The 15,759-nt window shown below is 44.2% G+C and overlaps 1 protein-coding gene across 3 annotated transcripts; it reads right to left on the reverse strand.

The window, feature by feature from the left end:
• Positions 1–525: 525 nt before the first annotated feature.
• FUNDC1 (FUN14 domain containing 1) lies at positions 526–13,487 on the reverse strand. 3 transcript variants are annotated; one of them, XM_088444931.1, is made up of 5 exons: positions 13,382–13,487; positions 12,509–12,665; positions 5,502–5,577; positions 3,832–3,960; positions 526–1,178 (listed from the first exon to the last, which is right to left on the reverse strand). In XM_088444931.1, exons 1-5 carry the CDS (start codon positions 13,395–13,397, stop codon positions 1,101–1,103), a joined length of 456 nt encoding a protein of 151 aa, XP_088301057.1. In that variant the 5' UTR covers positions 13,398–13,487; the 3' UTR covers positions 526–1,100. The 3 variants fall into 3 exon arrangements, with proteins under 3 accessions (XP_088301057.1, XP_088301055.1, XP_088301056.1); XM_088444929.1 differs by having other exon boundaries at positions 13,372–13,453; XM_088444930.1 differs by lacking the exon at positions 13,382–13,487 and adding an exon at positions 13,318–13,372.
• Between the last annotated feature and the right edge of the window lie 2,272 nt (positions 13,488–15,759).

Below are 15,759 nucleotides of genomic sequence, written 5' to 3' on the forward strand. Positions count from 1 at the left end.
AAGAACGTTTACCCAATATGTTCTCTGGTTTTAATTATACGAGAGGTAGGTCCTTTTTTATTTAGTGCTTAAAAGCTTTTTCTAATTAATCGTGCAATAATTTGTCCCACCCTCTAGAGCACATCGGAGAAAGACAGTTTGCTCTAATTTCTACCTTAGTGGAAAAACCCAAGGATCGCAAAAGAGCTCTTAGTCACAAATTAAATTAAGTAGATGAGTGCATGTGGCTGCATTTATCTGCTGATTGCTACATCCATAAAGGGCATTAGTATCATCACTGCAGATACTAATCACCTTGGGAGCGACTATAATAACTGCAAATTCAGAAACTGCAGAACTGAGGTTAGAGTCCTTTTGCTTAATATATAAGCTGTTATGCATTTATAAATATGTTTAATGTATTAGAATGGAGTAAAAAACATACTTCATGATTGCATGCAAATAAAGACATCCTTTGCATACAAACTGTAACTATTGACTTATTACATCATAGGGCACATTGTGATAAAGAAAAGCTACACAGTATAAAATTATAATTTTACATTTTATTTTGCAAGTTCTACCTAGTATATTTCTGTAGAATGATCTATTGCATTGAGTGATTTGTTTTTTTGTTTTTTTTTATCTTGTAAGAGTAACATTCACCAAGGAGGCGTGGATTGCCAATTACAGTACATAGTTTTGGCACTAGTTAGGGAGCAAAACACGCAGTTAAATAAATATAAAAAGTACACTTATGAAGTAACACTAACATAACCATTTATAGAACTATTGTGATGACATAAAAATCACAAAGAAAAAATAAAATGCAAAACCTAATACAAACCTGCATCTGAAATCAACTACAGTCAGTTGATGAATACAAGTAACAATGTTTTTGTATAAGGTACACAAAGTTCAGTGTGTAGAAGTGTGTGCAGGCTACACCGTTCTTTGCAAGCACTCTCTATAGGTAAGCATTCACAAGAAAACTGCCCTAGGAAAAAGAAAAAACAACAAGCCATCTTTGTTTGCAGCCAGGTATTTTCCATTATCTTCATTTTCACAGCCAATCTTCCGTTCTATGTGATATTTCTCAACTTGCCCCTCATCTCAGCTTCCTAAGAGGCAAGACCTAATAAGAAGCCTCCAACAAATCCCCCAGACACAACAATGTTCTGCTTGATAAAATCTGATGACTGAAAGAAATAAAACAAACAAAAACCAAATGCAATTTGACCATTAATGAAATCAATAAGAAACAGGGCTATTGTAACATTCCAAACAGACTAAATGTTTACTTTCTTATGACACATTGTGCCCTTATGCTGGGTACACACCTGGCAGATCTATCTGCTGACGATCAGGTAAGCCATACACACTTAAGCTGGCCATACACGGTGCAATAGGGACCGTGCGACAGGGGATCCGACGTCCGACATATTGGGCGGTCCCCACACATGGTGCAATCGGGTGGCTGGCCACCCGATATGCCGGCTCCCCGCTCCTCCTCCCGCATAGCGCCGCATGGGATCGCACATCGCATTCCCTGATCAACTGAACCTGCATTAAGATCAGGGGGTGCGCTGTACGACCCCAGGGGTGCGCGCACGGTGCGACATCAGGCCCATACACTGTGTGAAATAGCAGCCAAATCGTACCAATCAGTCGGATCGCCTGCTTTATCACACAGTCTATAGGGGCCTTAAATGATACGTTTCTTTAAATATAAAGTATCTTCTGGTGTTTTTCATAAGCCATTTATATCAGCCAGTGAGATCTGTGTGTTATCATTGCCCGTAAATATGACAAGTTTGTTCCGGCTTCCTCCTATAGTACAAAATCAGACTAGCAGGTGGACTGGCTGCATAAAATTCTGTGTGTGAGATTTTAGGCCCCATTGGAACAATGCTGGATATACAGTGTTGCTGAATAGCTTGGCTAAATAGAAATAAAAAGATATCATCATAGGTGACAAACATTTACCTGACAGGTCTAAAGGCCTTGATGAAAAACAAAAAAATGCTATATAAACGGATGCATTTAGGTGAACTATAAATTAAAATATTCTATGGATAAGAGACATTTTAGGTATCAAAGCACAAAACCAAAAAATAAAACAGACCCTCAGTGCTGGAGAGGCAGACGGGAACAAGAATTAAAATGAAAAATCAAAATTGAATAAGCATAATTCCATTTCAAGCAGCTGCAGCACAGTGGCAAGCCAAAAGACTAAATATAGATATAAAAACTAGAAAGCTGCAGTCAGAAATAATGATCCCATGATCTACTATTACTGATAATCACACTAATTGCACAAGAAACTTCATATGGGATGGGTACGAAATGCCGGCGTTCGGAATCCTGGCAGTCAAAATCCCGAGGCCGGCATCCCAACAGTTGACTAAACCTAACCTCCCCCTCCCCGCACCCTAAACCTGCCTCTAGTGCCTCCCCCCGCTACTTACCTTCGGGATTCCGGCAGTTGGTATGCAGATGCCAGGATTCTGACAGGTATGACAGTCGCAATCAGCGACACTTGTTTGCGGATCTTGGCTTTTTGCTTCGGGCCTAAGAGGTATATTTAGTGCAGGTTTTTAGAAGTGGAGATGTTGCCCATAGCAACCAATCAGGATATACTTAACATTTATCTAGCACCTTACAGAAAATAATAGCTAGAATCTGATTGGTTGCTATGGGCAATATCTCCACTTCTAAAAACCCAAACTTCAGTAAATATACCCCTAACCCTTTGAGGAAATTGCTAGTGGAGAAGAAACATGTCAGAGACTGTTTTTAATCTGTATACCAACTATGGATTTAACAATACTCCACTATGCACTTTGGATTTAACATTATTTCACTATGCACTTTGGATTTAACATTACTTTAATGCACAGATCACAAGCTTCTTGCTTACACTGAATTACCTCTTTACATCAGGTACCTAGAATACAAGCTGAATCACAGGCTGGGGTAGACACCATTCAGATCCTAAGGGACCATTCAAATTGGACAGCATCACTTGCTAGACTGTCTTGCTCACAGCTACACATTTATAAACAGACATACTATTGCGCATGTGTTCCTTGCCGATACCACCCATAAGCTATCCTACCAGGACTACTTATATATTATATCAGGCCAGATAGATGCTCTTTGACAGTAGCATCTAAGGTAAGAATATACATTTGTAATTTTGGAAAGCGTATAAGGGTTTATTGTGCAATTAGTAGTATTATTGTTTTAGAAAAAAATTTAAAGTTTGTTTTCACCAAGATCAAAGGACTTTTTTTTTTTTTTAATATCAACGGAGGAGAGTATAGAAAAAAATAAAATGTGTATTGTATCCATATACTCATTTAATAGTTTAAGAAATGGGGATGTAGTTAGGAAGTAGACTGTCGAAATGCAGACCGCCGGCTTCCCGACACTGAAATCTCGGCATGGGACTAAATGACAGGCGTCTAAATACCAACGCCCATCATTATCCCCACGCCGAAATGCCTACGCCCGGCACACCGATCTGTAGGTAAGTCGGGTGTCAGGAGAGGACAGCCGGGGGGGAAGGGACTTAGGGTCAAACACAGCACCCCCCGGGAGGGTTAGGTCTAGGCATCCCTGGGGGAGGTTAGGATTAGGCTCAAATGGAGGGTTGGGTTGGGTTTTGGGGGGTGGGGGGGGGTTAGAGTAGTTACTTACCTTAGTCGCGATCTTCATCTGCCGGCCTTCCGGAATCAGGATTTGATCCGCTGGGCTGAGGTCCGGCAGTTATACAGACCGATTCCTAAGAAATTATAGACAGAGATACACATGCAGGGTATATGTGAAGTACAAACTATTGTTTCATACCTCTTCAATTAAGGTACTAATTTCTGGTGCAGATTTATTTGCCTGCTTCTTTATCTTCCTCTTTGCCTTGGTTACATCATTTTCAACTCTCTTCCAATCTATTTGTACATAACCCCCATGGCTTGCAATCTGGAAATACAAAGCCTTGAATGAGGGTCAATGAAACAGATGCAGCAGCATTAAGTGGAGAATTTGGTCCATAGTGTGGTGGTGTGCTGTAACAATTTTCACACAGATTACATTTTCAAGGATGAGCCAGCATTGAGCACCTTGCTCATCTGCAAAGAATGGTCATCACATTGATGAGAGAATTAAAGAGCATCATCCAAATATATAAATTACAACATTAAATTATATAAATACAATTATGTGACAACATGTAACTTATTTTAGACTAAAAGAATTTTGGGAAAAAAACAATGACAAAGGGAGACTTCAAACACAGTGAATGTTCCTTGCAGACAAGCCAATATTTCAGTGAATCAGTGAAGTACAGTCAGGTCCATAAATATTGGGACATTGACAGAATTTTCATATTTTGGCCTCTATTCACCACCACAATGGCTTTGAAATGAAACAAACAAGATGTGATTTAACTGCAGACTTTCAGATTTAATTTGAGGGTAATTACATCCAAATCGGGTGAACGGTGTAGGAATTACAACAGTTTCAATATGTGCCTCCCACTTTTTAAGGGACCAAAAGTAATGGGACTATCAACTCAAGCATATCATATCAAGCATACAAGTTGCCACTCCCTAAGGCAGTGGATCCCAAAATGGGTTCTGCAGCGCACTTGCTCGGCTGGTGTGGTCCAAAATCCAGTTATTTATGGCTGTCATTTCTGTAGGCTTGGCTGTGTGCTGCAATTTACACAGGCTAACTGCTTAGTGTGAGACTATGCATTCCTGCCCCCTCCTGCATTTACCATCTGCTTCTTAGACACAAAGTCCTGGCAGACCTCAATGTAACATGACTTGTAGGCTCTCAGTCAATCATTTTGTTGAAATATCAGGAAATGGGACATGTTAGCATGTGTGGTTCTTGTGACTTTTGTCACTTTATCTGTGACAAAGCAACAAAATTAGATTGAGTCTTTTTAGGAACATAAATATTATATGTACTAAATTGGGCATATAATAAAATGCTCAAGCAGGCTCACAATCTAATTGTGAAACTGGAGCCTTAAATTACCCCAAATCAACTTTTTCGTTAGTTTAGGCACCCCAGTTTTAAAGTATTTTTTAATTTTTGCTTTTATCATTTTTATGAAAAAAAAATTAAAGTGGCCCCAAAACAGCCATTTGACACCATTTAAAAACCTATAGTACTTTCCTTAGGCCCACTAACAGCCTTCTGTATGATTCTGCTAACAATATAGTCACTTTTTTGGAGGTCCAGGATGGTTCCTACTTTTTCATGCCCTTCTCTCAAGTTGCATGCTATAGAAAATTCACACAAGTTGGCATTTCTAATTGGATTGAGCATATCTTGGGAGCGAGCATTCATGTGTAGTGTGCGAGTTTCATTAAACAAACTCACACCTAATTGGATTGGCCAATAGGTGTCACTATGTAAAAAAAAAATTGAAATTATAAATTTGAACATACGAAAAACATTGCGATTTCCAAATTGCTGAAACAGTTGTATTTTATGTATTAGTCCATTACCTGAAGCAGAAGAAAGCCGCCGCCAACAGCGGTAGCAGCAAGTTTCCCAACCTTCTGGAACAAAAAGCCTGCACACCTACAAATAAGAATTACATTAAACCATAAGAACTTGTGAGAAAATTGCACATACTTCATAACTATTTTGTATTTTTACAGAAAAAAAAAGTCACAAGAATTTCGAACCAATTTAAAAAAAAAAAAGCATAAATAAAAATATTACACATAATAACAACAGCAACTTAATCTGGCTGCAGAGTCTCTATAAATTCAGAATCTATGGTTCCTAGACACTGAATTGCTGTACACAGTGCTCACAATTAATGTAATTTCCAGTTCAATGGGGAAGATTAGACTTCAACAATGAGCAAAGCAAATCCTGTGAAGTCACAAGAGTGACATCAGAAATTCAGCAGACAACCACAAGATAACAAGAGATATGGTACGAACTTACCTTTGTTATCTCTTTTTCTACGAGGCCCATAAGGTCCACAGGGTTGACCTTGGGGTATAGCTGGATCTGGATCCACGGGCACCACGCAGTTAAAGCTTTTGCTGCTCCCAGGATGCACTGGGTCCATCCTCCTCTATACCCTGCCCAGGCACCTCAGTTGGTAAGTAGCCAAGGCCGGAGGAGGAAAAAACAGAGAGAAGGAAGACTGGAACACACAAGAACCATACTCACAGAAAGGGAGACGGAAAACCAGTGACCAGCCACAAAACACATATGAAGCCAGGTGAGTCAGGGCGGGCACCCTGTGGACCCTATGGACCTCGTAGAAACAGAGATAACAAAAGGTAAGTTCTTACCATATCACTTGTTTTCTACTTCAGGTTCCATAGGGGAACCTGTGGATGTCCCAAAGCAGTACAACTAAGGTTGACCTTGTGGATGTCCCAAAGCAGTACAACTAAGGGTGGGGATGCTCCTGCGCTGAAAGGAGAACTCGGCGCCCGAAGGATGCATCCTGAGAGGCGAAGGTGTCAAACGCATAGAACCTTAGAAAAGTCTGTATGGAAGACCAGGTGTCCGCCTTACACAACTGAACAGCCGAGGCGCCACGGCCAGCAGCCCAGGAGGGACCCACAGACCGAGTGGAATGATCCTTAACAGAGGCCGGAACAGGTAAATCCTCCTGTGAATAAGCCTCACAAATAACCAAACGAAGCCAACGGGCAAAAGTTTGTTTGTTGGCAGGCCAACCCCTCTTGTGAAAACCAAAGAGGACGAACAAAGAATCAGACTTCCGAATTTAACTAGTCCGGTCCACATAAACTGAGAGCACGGACAACATCTAAGGAAGCCTCACCAGCCGAGAGATCAGGTGACTGAAATGCCGGTACAACCATCTCCTGATTAATGTGGAACTTCGAGACCACCTTAGGAAGAAAACCCAGACGTGTGCGAAGCATTGCCCTGTCCTGGTGAAAAATCAGAAAAGGAGAACGGCAAGAAAGCACGCCTAATCCTGACACTCTTCTGGCCGAAGCAATTGCCAGGAGAAAAAAAAAAAGTCTTAACTTGAGTTCCACCGACTCAAGGGGTTCAAAAGGAGGACCCTGTAGGGCCCGAAGTACCACTAGCAAATCCCAAGGAGCCACTGGTGGAACAAAGGGAGGCTGAATCCTGAGAACACCATGGAAATCAGGCAGAGTAGCAATCCTACGCTGAAACCACACAAAGTGCAGGCACCTGAACTTTCAAAGCTAGGCGTATGCCTAGGTCTAACCCAGACTGAAGGAATGCCAAAATCCTAGAAACACGAAATGCTTGAGGATCGTAGTTTCTGGACTCACACCATTGAAAATAAGTATGCCACACTCTGTGGTAAATCCTGGCGGAAGCAGGCTTGCGTGCCTGTAGCACTGTGCTGATGACTGAGCTGGAAAAACCCCGGGACCTTAAGACGGAGGTCTCAAGATCCACGCCATCAAAGACAGACAACCCAGATCCGGGTAAAGGCAGGGCCCCTGAGACAACAGGTCCTGACGTTGAGGCAGAAGAAACGAAACGTCGATGGATAGGCCCCGAAGATCGGAGTACCAGGGATGTCTGGGCCAAGCCGGAGCCACGAGCAGAAGCGTGCCGCCATCCTGTTTGAATTTCCGAAGGAACCCGAGGCAGCAGGGATATCGGAGGGAATAGATACGCCAGCTGAAATGTCCATTTCACTGACAGCGAGTCCACCAGGCTTGCGCCGGCGTCTCTGGTCATGGACCCGTACACAGGCAGTTTGCGATTGTGACGGGAGGCCATGAGGATCCACCTCCGGCAGTCCCCACCTGTCCACGAGTAGTGGAAATACCTCTGGGTGAAGGGACCATTCCCTGGGATGCACATCGTGATGGCTGAGGAAGTCTGCTTCCCAGTTGAGAATTCCTGGAACGAAGACTGCCGAGATTCCCGGAAGGTGGCACTCCGTCCAACACAGCATGTGTGACACCTCCGACATTGCTGCTCGACTGCGAGTCCCCCCTTGACGGTTGATGTACGCCACCGTAGTGGCGATGTCGGACTGAACTTGCACTGCCCTTCCTTGAAGAGTGTGACCAGACAACTGGAAGGCCCTGTACACGGCCCAAAGTTCCAGAATATTGATGGGAAGAACCGCTTCTTCCGCCGTCCAACGGCTGTGAAGTGACACGACACTGCCCCCCAACCCCGGGGACTGGCATCTGTTGTGAGCAGAACCCAGTCCGGGATCCAAAAGGCGCGACCCTTGGTGAGATGAGATGTCTGAAGCCACCACGCCAGCAACAGGCGCACCTCCGGAGACAACACCAGCATCTGAGTCCTGATCCGGTGTGGTAACCCGTTCCATTCGGATAGAATCAGCCCCTGCAGGGGTCTGGAATGAAACTGGGCATACTCCACCACGTCGAATGTCGACACCATGGACCCCAGAACTCTCATTGCTGAGTGAACAGACACCTGGGAACTCTTCAGACAACTGCTCACTCATAGTTGTAGGGAGGAAACCTTTCCCGGAGTCAGAAAGATCCTTTGCTGACGAGAGTCCAGAAGGGCTGCCAAATGAACCATCCTCTGATGGAATGAGGGAGGACTTCCTCCAGTTTATCAGCCGCCCGTGCGCTTGCAGACAAGCGATCGTCAGGTGCAGATGTTGCAAAAGTACCTCTGGAGAGACTGCCAGCAATAGGTGGTTGTCCAGATACGGCAGAAGCCGTATACCCTGGCTGCACAGATGGGCAGCAGTGACAGCCATAACTTTGGTGAACACCCTTGGAGCCGTGGAAAGACCAAAGGGCAGAGCCTGAAACTGGAAGTGAAGCTGGCGTATAGCAAACCTCAGATACCGCTGGTGTGAAGGAGCTATAGGAACATGGAGGTAGGAGTCCTGGATGTCCAGGGAGACCATATAATCCCCCGGTTCCATAGCCACAATGATGGAATGCAAAGTTTCCATCCTGAAAGTGGGCACTCTGAGGAACTTGTTCAACGATTTCAGGTTGAGAATAGGGCGAGGAGACCCATTGGGTTTCGGAACCAGAAATAGAGAAGAGTAGTAACACATGCCGTGTTGAGAAAGCGGAACAGGAACAACCACCCCTGCTTTCAGCAAGGACTCTATTGCTTCCTGAATCTGCAAGAGAGAATCCCATCCCATCAGGCTTATCGTCTGGCTTGGAGGCAGGGCGTCTAGTGCTCCAGGCCTGCTTCTTTGGTTTAGGGGCAGCCTTGGTTGACGACTGCCTAGGGAAGACCTGACCATTGGACTTACCCTGAGTCCGAAAGGCTGAGGTCCTAAGCCTTAGAAGGTGCAGCTGCTTAGACTTTGCCAAGGTATCAACAATTTTATCCAGGTCAGGACCAAACAAAATCTCCTCATTAAAGGGTAAGGCCTCCAGGCCCTTCTTGGAATCCGCATCCGCTCTCCAAAAACGAAGCCATAAAGACCGGCGAGCAGAGACCGCTGTCGCCAAAACTCTGGAAGTCAGAAGACTGGCATCCAAAAACGCTTCTCCAATATAGGAAGCGGCATCCCTCATCTGTCCAACCAAAGCTCTCTGAACCTCCGGAGCTTCCTCAGGAAGAGTATTCTCCAATACATTGGCCCAGCTTTAGCCACCCAAGAGATGGCCATGGATGGACGGGCCAACGGCCCAGAGAGAGAATAAATGGATTTTAAACAAGTCTACACTTTCCTGTCCGTGGGATCCTTTAGGGATAAAATGGATGGCATAGGCCTTGATTAAGCAAGTAATGTGAGAATCCACCGCAGGCGGGGTTTCCCACTTTTTGCACTGAATTGCAGGAAACGGATAACTAGAGGCTAAACGTTTCTGCGGCTGGAACCTCTTACTAGGTGACTGCCAGGCCTCCGCCATATGATCAGTCAGCTGGTCAGAGAGAGGAAAAACAGCCGAAGTCACTTTTGCCTGCTTAAAATTTGGATACTTGGACTTAGGGGCCAAGGCGTCATCCTCTATATCAAGAATGGACCGCACCGCCCGCACCAATGCCGGCACATTAATGGAAGATTTCGTCTCCACTTCCGGAGCAGGGTAATTCGAATAAGAGTCCTCATGCAATTCCCCCTCATCCGAGGATGCATCTGAGACTGATCGCTGCGCAGACTGGGATGACATAACAGTGCGTTTTGACGCCTTGTGAGGCTTGTCACTACGCAGCATGGTTTGAAAGGCCAAAGATGAGGCCGCCAAACTCTGGACTGAATTCGAGAACACATCCACCCAAGGTGGTTGACTCGCTTTCGGGAGACCCCGGTATGACGGACTGCTGCATCATTGGAGGAGACTGAACATACATAGGGAACCACGCATATGGATGAACAGACTGAGGCCCAGGGGGAGACTGCAATATTTGCGGTACACCCGGAGAAGTGGGGATGGCTGTTTGGGGTAACCCCCTATGGGGGAAAGCCGTCGGGACCACCAGACGGTGCGCGATGGAAGCCAGCACCTGAGAAAACACCGCCCAAGGGGGATCCTGTACTGAAGTTGGGGGGTTAGAGGGACCAGGTAACTGACGGCACCTCACACACAGCCCATCCTGTGATAAATCCTCCATTTTCACCCCTGCAGCGCAGTGTCTGCAGGAGAGCAGAGTGGGAGCCGTAGAGCGCTCAACTTCCTCATCAGACATGACAAATATATATAGCAACAACAGGGAATCTTAAAATGTACTCCTGGCGCACCCACAAGTATGCAGCACACAAGCCCACAAATATGGCACCGTGTAGCACACCACAGTATATGACCGACCTCACAAATACATGAAATTTATACAAGTGAGATCCAAGAAAAGCCCTTCCCACACACACCAGTCAGGGCTGTAGGAGAAAGGGATAGTCATAGACTGACAGTAAGTAATAATAAAGCACAGTCAACACTAGCAAAAATCACATACAATGGAGAAAGTTAATACTCACTGCACCTTGTCACTACAATCAACCGCCCAAATTCAGTGTCTGGGAGGGCTATAGCGCTGTGCACGTTGACCTTTAGCCGGGGAGAGGTACACGGGGGGACAGACCACACGCTGCTTGGAGATCTGCGCTGCCAACGGAGAAATGATGGCCGCCGGAGGCCTCAGAGGAGGAGTGGCCGCAGGGGGAAGCAGCTCAGCATCGCCAGACCTAAGTGGAAAGGCGCGCTGAGCTGAGGAGCCACTAAACAGGGATGGCTGCCTTCCCCTGACTAGCGATTAACCCCAGGGGTGCTGGCTCCCGCTGCCGCATAACACCCTGGTGGTTTAGTGGTCCCGCGGGGTATGCCTCCGGAGAGGGGGAGCCAAGCTAAGCTGCCCCCCTGCGCTAGGGTGACCCAACTACGGCTGGGCACCAACTAAAACTGAGGTGCCTGTGGCAGGGGCGGGGTATAGAGGAGGATGGACCCAGTGCATCCTGGGAGCAGCAAAAGCTTTAACTGCATGGTGCCCGTGGATCCAGATCCAGCTATACCCCAAGGTCAACCCTGTGGACCCCCTATGAAACCTGAAGTAGAAACATATGTTACAGTGTTCCTGCTAGGCTATTTTTACAGGGCGCCGCACCCTGCCAGATTTAAAAAAGCTAAAATGCTGAATAGGCCCTACTGGGTGCCGTCCCCAGACACGGGCCACAGCGTCCACAGGGGGAAAGGTTGCGGTGAAACAATCACTGTTGTGTGAATTCATGCAGCGCGCATGTCAACTATTCACACTGCAGGGAGAATTTGGGGGCAGCCAGGCAACTCCATGAGTGCTGGGCACACCTCCACAGTGATGTAAAGTGGGCGCATCTCAAGGACACATCCTTTCTGAGTGACCACTTATATTCGGGCACGCACAAAAGTGCCATTTTGCCGGCCAAGCGCCCTGCTCCCCTCTATAAAGAACACTATCCCTCTCTCTGTCAGCACTGATAGGTGCAGTGTAACTGGAATCGGTAAGTTGCTTTATTTGTATAGGCCTAATACAATATCTATCAATGTTGACAACAGCGGAGACCTAAGTCTAAGTGGCTAAACAGAAATAAGAAACAATAATGAACATAATTTAAATAATAACCATTTCTATGCCCTGTAACTACACCATACCTTTAATAATGTACACATATTTTGTATACCTGTACCCAAACTAGTTACAGTTCTAGGGTAAATAGGTAAATTAAACCAAATATAGTAAAATTCACATAAAATCTAAAAAACTAAGTATTCCATTATGTTTCAAAAATGTCCTACATGTTCCTAAAAGAAAAACGCATCATAAAACTTACTAGCCTACACAATGCCATCCTATGTTTAACCAACACAAAGTGTGTAATGTTGTGTGCACGATAAGCAATATATCGCATGTGCATCGGCTGGTGTCTGTGAATGACATATGTCTGAGTTTGGCCTTAATCACTGCCTCATAATAGTACTTTTGTGGTCCTTTAAACATAGTCATCATCATCACATCTTACAACTGTGAAGTGAAAACAAAACTTTTTTGATAAAAGTAGCTGGAAAGGAGGATTGGGGGGAGGACGGACATACACACTTACCAGCCTGTCACTCCACCCATTACTATTTGTGTAGCTACAGAATACTTTTCTGTAAGTGGACCAGAGTTTCGTCCAAAAACTCGACTCCACCAATGGTGACGTCTGGCATATTCTGTTATATCCAACACTTCGTAAGACTCATCATCACTACTGGGATCTGTGGAATGAAATCAAAACTAAAAGTTACATATTATGTAACATGCAAATACTATCAATTGGTGGAAAATTAGAAATGTTTCATATATATTTTTTGTGAATGCTACAAGATGGTAAATCTTGAGGTTCAGTATTTTTAAGAGGAAATATAAATATAGGTACAGTATATTTCAATCATTTTTTTTCTATTGGGGACAATTATAGAGTACTGGATGCAGGTCTTACTAAATATTCTCTATATTGTATCAGGTATAATGTATTGAACACAAAAAAAATGACATGGTTAAAGTGACATTGTAACAAAGTAAAATAAACAGGGGAGCACAGAAGACTGCCCAGTGTGATCAGCATCAGCAATGCGACCACAGAACGGATGCTAAACAATTGTCTAACAGCATTAGTGTGGGTCACCATGATATACACAAAAGCAGAGAACAAAACATCAAATAGTGTAAAAATATCAGGTGATTGCTAATCACCAAGTGACAATGACTCTACATATATATTACTGTCCAGCTATAACACGGACAGTATCACGACTAGAAACTCAGCCACACAACAGTCTCAACCTGCAACACTGTGTATATATAATATGAGTAACAAGCTATATACATGTGACCACTGGCATGTGCACTATACAACAACACACTCACTATATAACATGACCATATAAACACCCATCCCCACCACCACCACCAATGACCCACTCGTTCTCACCTCTCCTGGCAGCCATGACTTCTCCTGGTATTTTAGTAAGCGACGCGATGACGTCATCCACGTAACCGGACTGCGTGCAACGTCACAACCCGACACTTCCTCAGTACGCTCCGCCCGTAGACAGCCATTGCAGACATGCGCAGTAGTGTAGTCTCGGAGCCGAGTGTCGCCGTCACGAAGTGTACGTGTGTGTGGCGCAGTTAGAAGCTGTAGCCTTCACGCAATAGAAAAGCTGCTGTTCTCATTTACTACGTGATCTCTGGAGAGAAATATTTTGCGGTGGTTTATATTTAGTGATTTTGAAATTACCATAATGCACTTTAGGTATAAGTTAGGAATGATCACAACATTAAGGGGCATATGTAAGAAAGCTTGATGTGAGATAAAATTGTGAGATAAATATCACCAACCAATCAGGTTCTAACTTACATTTTGCAGGCTGTGGTTAAGAAATTATAGTTTGGAGCTGATTGGATGGTGATATATCACAATTTTATCTCACATGCTTTGATACTTATGCCCCTAAATGTGTGTGCCTGGCAGGCAGGTTATCTATTTGCAGTGCCTAGGAATGGCAGAGGATTAGTGTTACATAACTCTTACCATGTGTTCTTATATTTTTGTGATGAGCTGTAAATATGGTAAAAGTACATTATTACTAAGGGCATTATGAGCATATTTGGTAGCTGAAAAGTACCATGTTACACCTAGTTCATTGGTGATGGTGAAAAAAAGTGATGCAGACATTGAGTCCCAACATCTAAAAGCAAAATTATAAAAAATAAACAAAATTAACTGCCTGGCCCGCCCACCTACTTCGGCGTAACCTGAGTGCAAGGGCTGGCTGGCAAATATTAGCCTGAGAAGGCATGTACACAGCCCAGGCCAAAGAGTAGCAGCCTATCCTTAGAAGGTGATTTAGGTATAGGACATGGGCTGAACTTCAAAGAAGCAAATAGAGTACTTGTGTACTTTACGGACTCATTGCAGAGAGAACCTACACTCATTATTATCAATTATGGTAATATCTAAATTCCCTTCATGGAGAGGACCCTGATGTCATCAGCCAGTGTCCAGCGTCATTCCCTACCATCCAAGTGGGTATAGAGGGGGAATATAACCTTGTGGCGATTGGACAACTTTCTTCTTTAGGTGGGGACAACTTTCGCTACTTGTGTACGTAAAGTACACAAGTACCATTTAAAACATTCATTGGGTTCTCTGCAATGAGTCCGTAAAGTACACAAGTACCGAAAACAGGGTGTTTTAGCCAGTGAAAATGCTAGTTTTCCCTTTGCTCTACATCAGGGGTTCCCAACCATGGTCATCAAGGCACACTAACAGTCCTAGTTTTAAGGATAGCCGTACTTGAGCACAGGTGACTTAATTAGTATTTCAGTTATCTTGCTTTAACCATCTGTACTAAAGCATAAATATCACTGTCAGGGACCCGTACCCAGTATCCCTGATGTGGGAGGTGCACCTCTGCTATAGACAGAGCGCCGGGATACAAATACTTATGAAACTGCCACCACAGATGGGAACAAGTTAAAGAGGCCACCGGTCCTCTATTATCCCAATAATTGCACAGGCTCAGCAACAAGATTCCCACGCAGTTAATCTGTTGCTTAACCTCTCCACAATTGCGCAGACTCGGCATCACAGACGACCACACAGTTCGCTGAGACCAACCCTCTGCTTCCCGTACTTAATAATATGTGTAGCTTCACTAATAATATCTTCAAAGACTAGGGTTTGGAGCATATATGAAATAAACTAATAAAGAATACTTTATTTACACAAAAGGTAGTACAATGCTTAAAAAAGAAAGTTACAGAAAAAAGAATGGTTACAAAGGTACATACAGCAATATAAAATAAAACAGGTAGAGGTAGACTTACGGAAAACACGCCCCGTTAGAAAACACGTAGCGTTCCGCCCAGGAGGATGCAGAGACTGCAGGTTAAACTTGAATGCGACAAATTGATCCCCCAGCTTGAACACAGAACACAGGGCTTCAATCCCTATTATCAGAAGAGTATCACACCTCAGGTGATGTCATCAGTCCGCTCTGATTGTCAGATTAGATAATTGGAGATCAGGAACCTCCCAGCTAAGTTTAAATCCCTTTAAATTTACAACAGAATAAACATAATAACTTCCCCTGTGGATGGACTACCTACAATATGGGGTATTCATCATCCATATTGTCCATATTTTATCTGTTATACAAGTGTAAATATGATGTGGTTGTCATAGTGCATTCCAGAGATATCTCATATCTTCAAATCTGTATGTCTCAGTGATCTTGGAATTGCACACAACCTGGATATGGAGTCCAGTTATATGTATATCATTTTCCAAGCTTCCAGCTATCA

The sequence above is a fragment of the Taudactylus pleione genome, unplaced genomic scaffold (assembly GCF_031769625.1).
Source record: "Taudactylus pleione unplaced genomic scaffold, aTauple2 ptg000374l, whole genome shotgun sequence".
Lineage (NCBI taxonomy): Eukaryota > Metazoa > Chordata > Amphibia > Anura > Myobatrachidae > Taudactylus > Taudactylus pleione.

Excerpts from the sequence above, each read along its gene's own strand:
- FUNDC1 (XM_088444929.1), bottom strand. The coding sequence starts at position 13,438 with ATGACGTCATCGCGTCGCTTACTAAAATACCAGGAGAAGTCATGGCTG. Across the intron at positions 5,578-12,508 it reads ATGGGTGGAGTGACAGGCTG|GTGTGCAGGCTTTTTGTTCC; the intron begins GTAAGTGTGTAT and ends TCTTATTTGTAG. Across the intron at positions 3,961-5,501 it reads GCGGCTTTCTTCTGCTTCAG|ATTGCAAGCCATGGGGGTTA; the intron begins GTAATGGACTAA and ends TTGTATTTCCAG.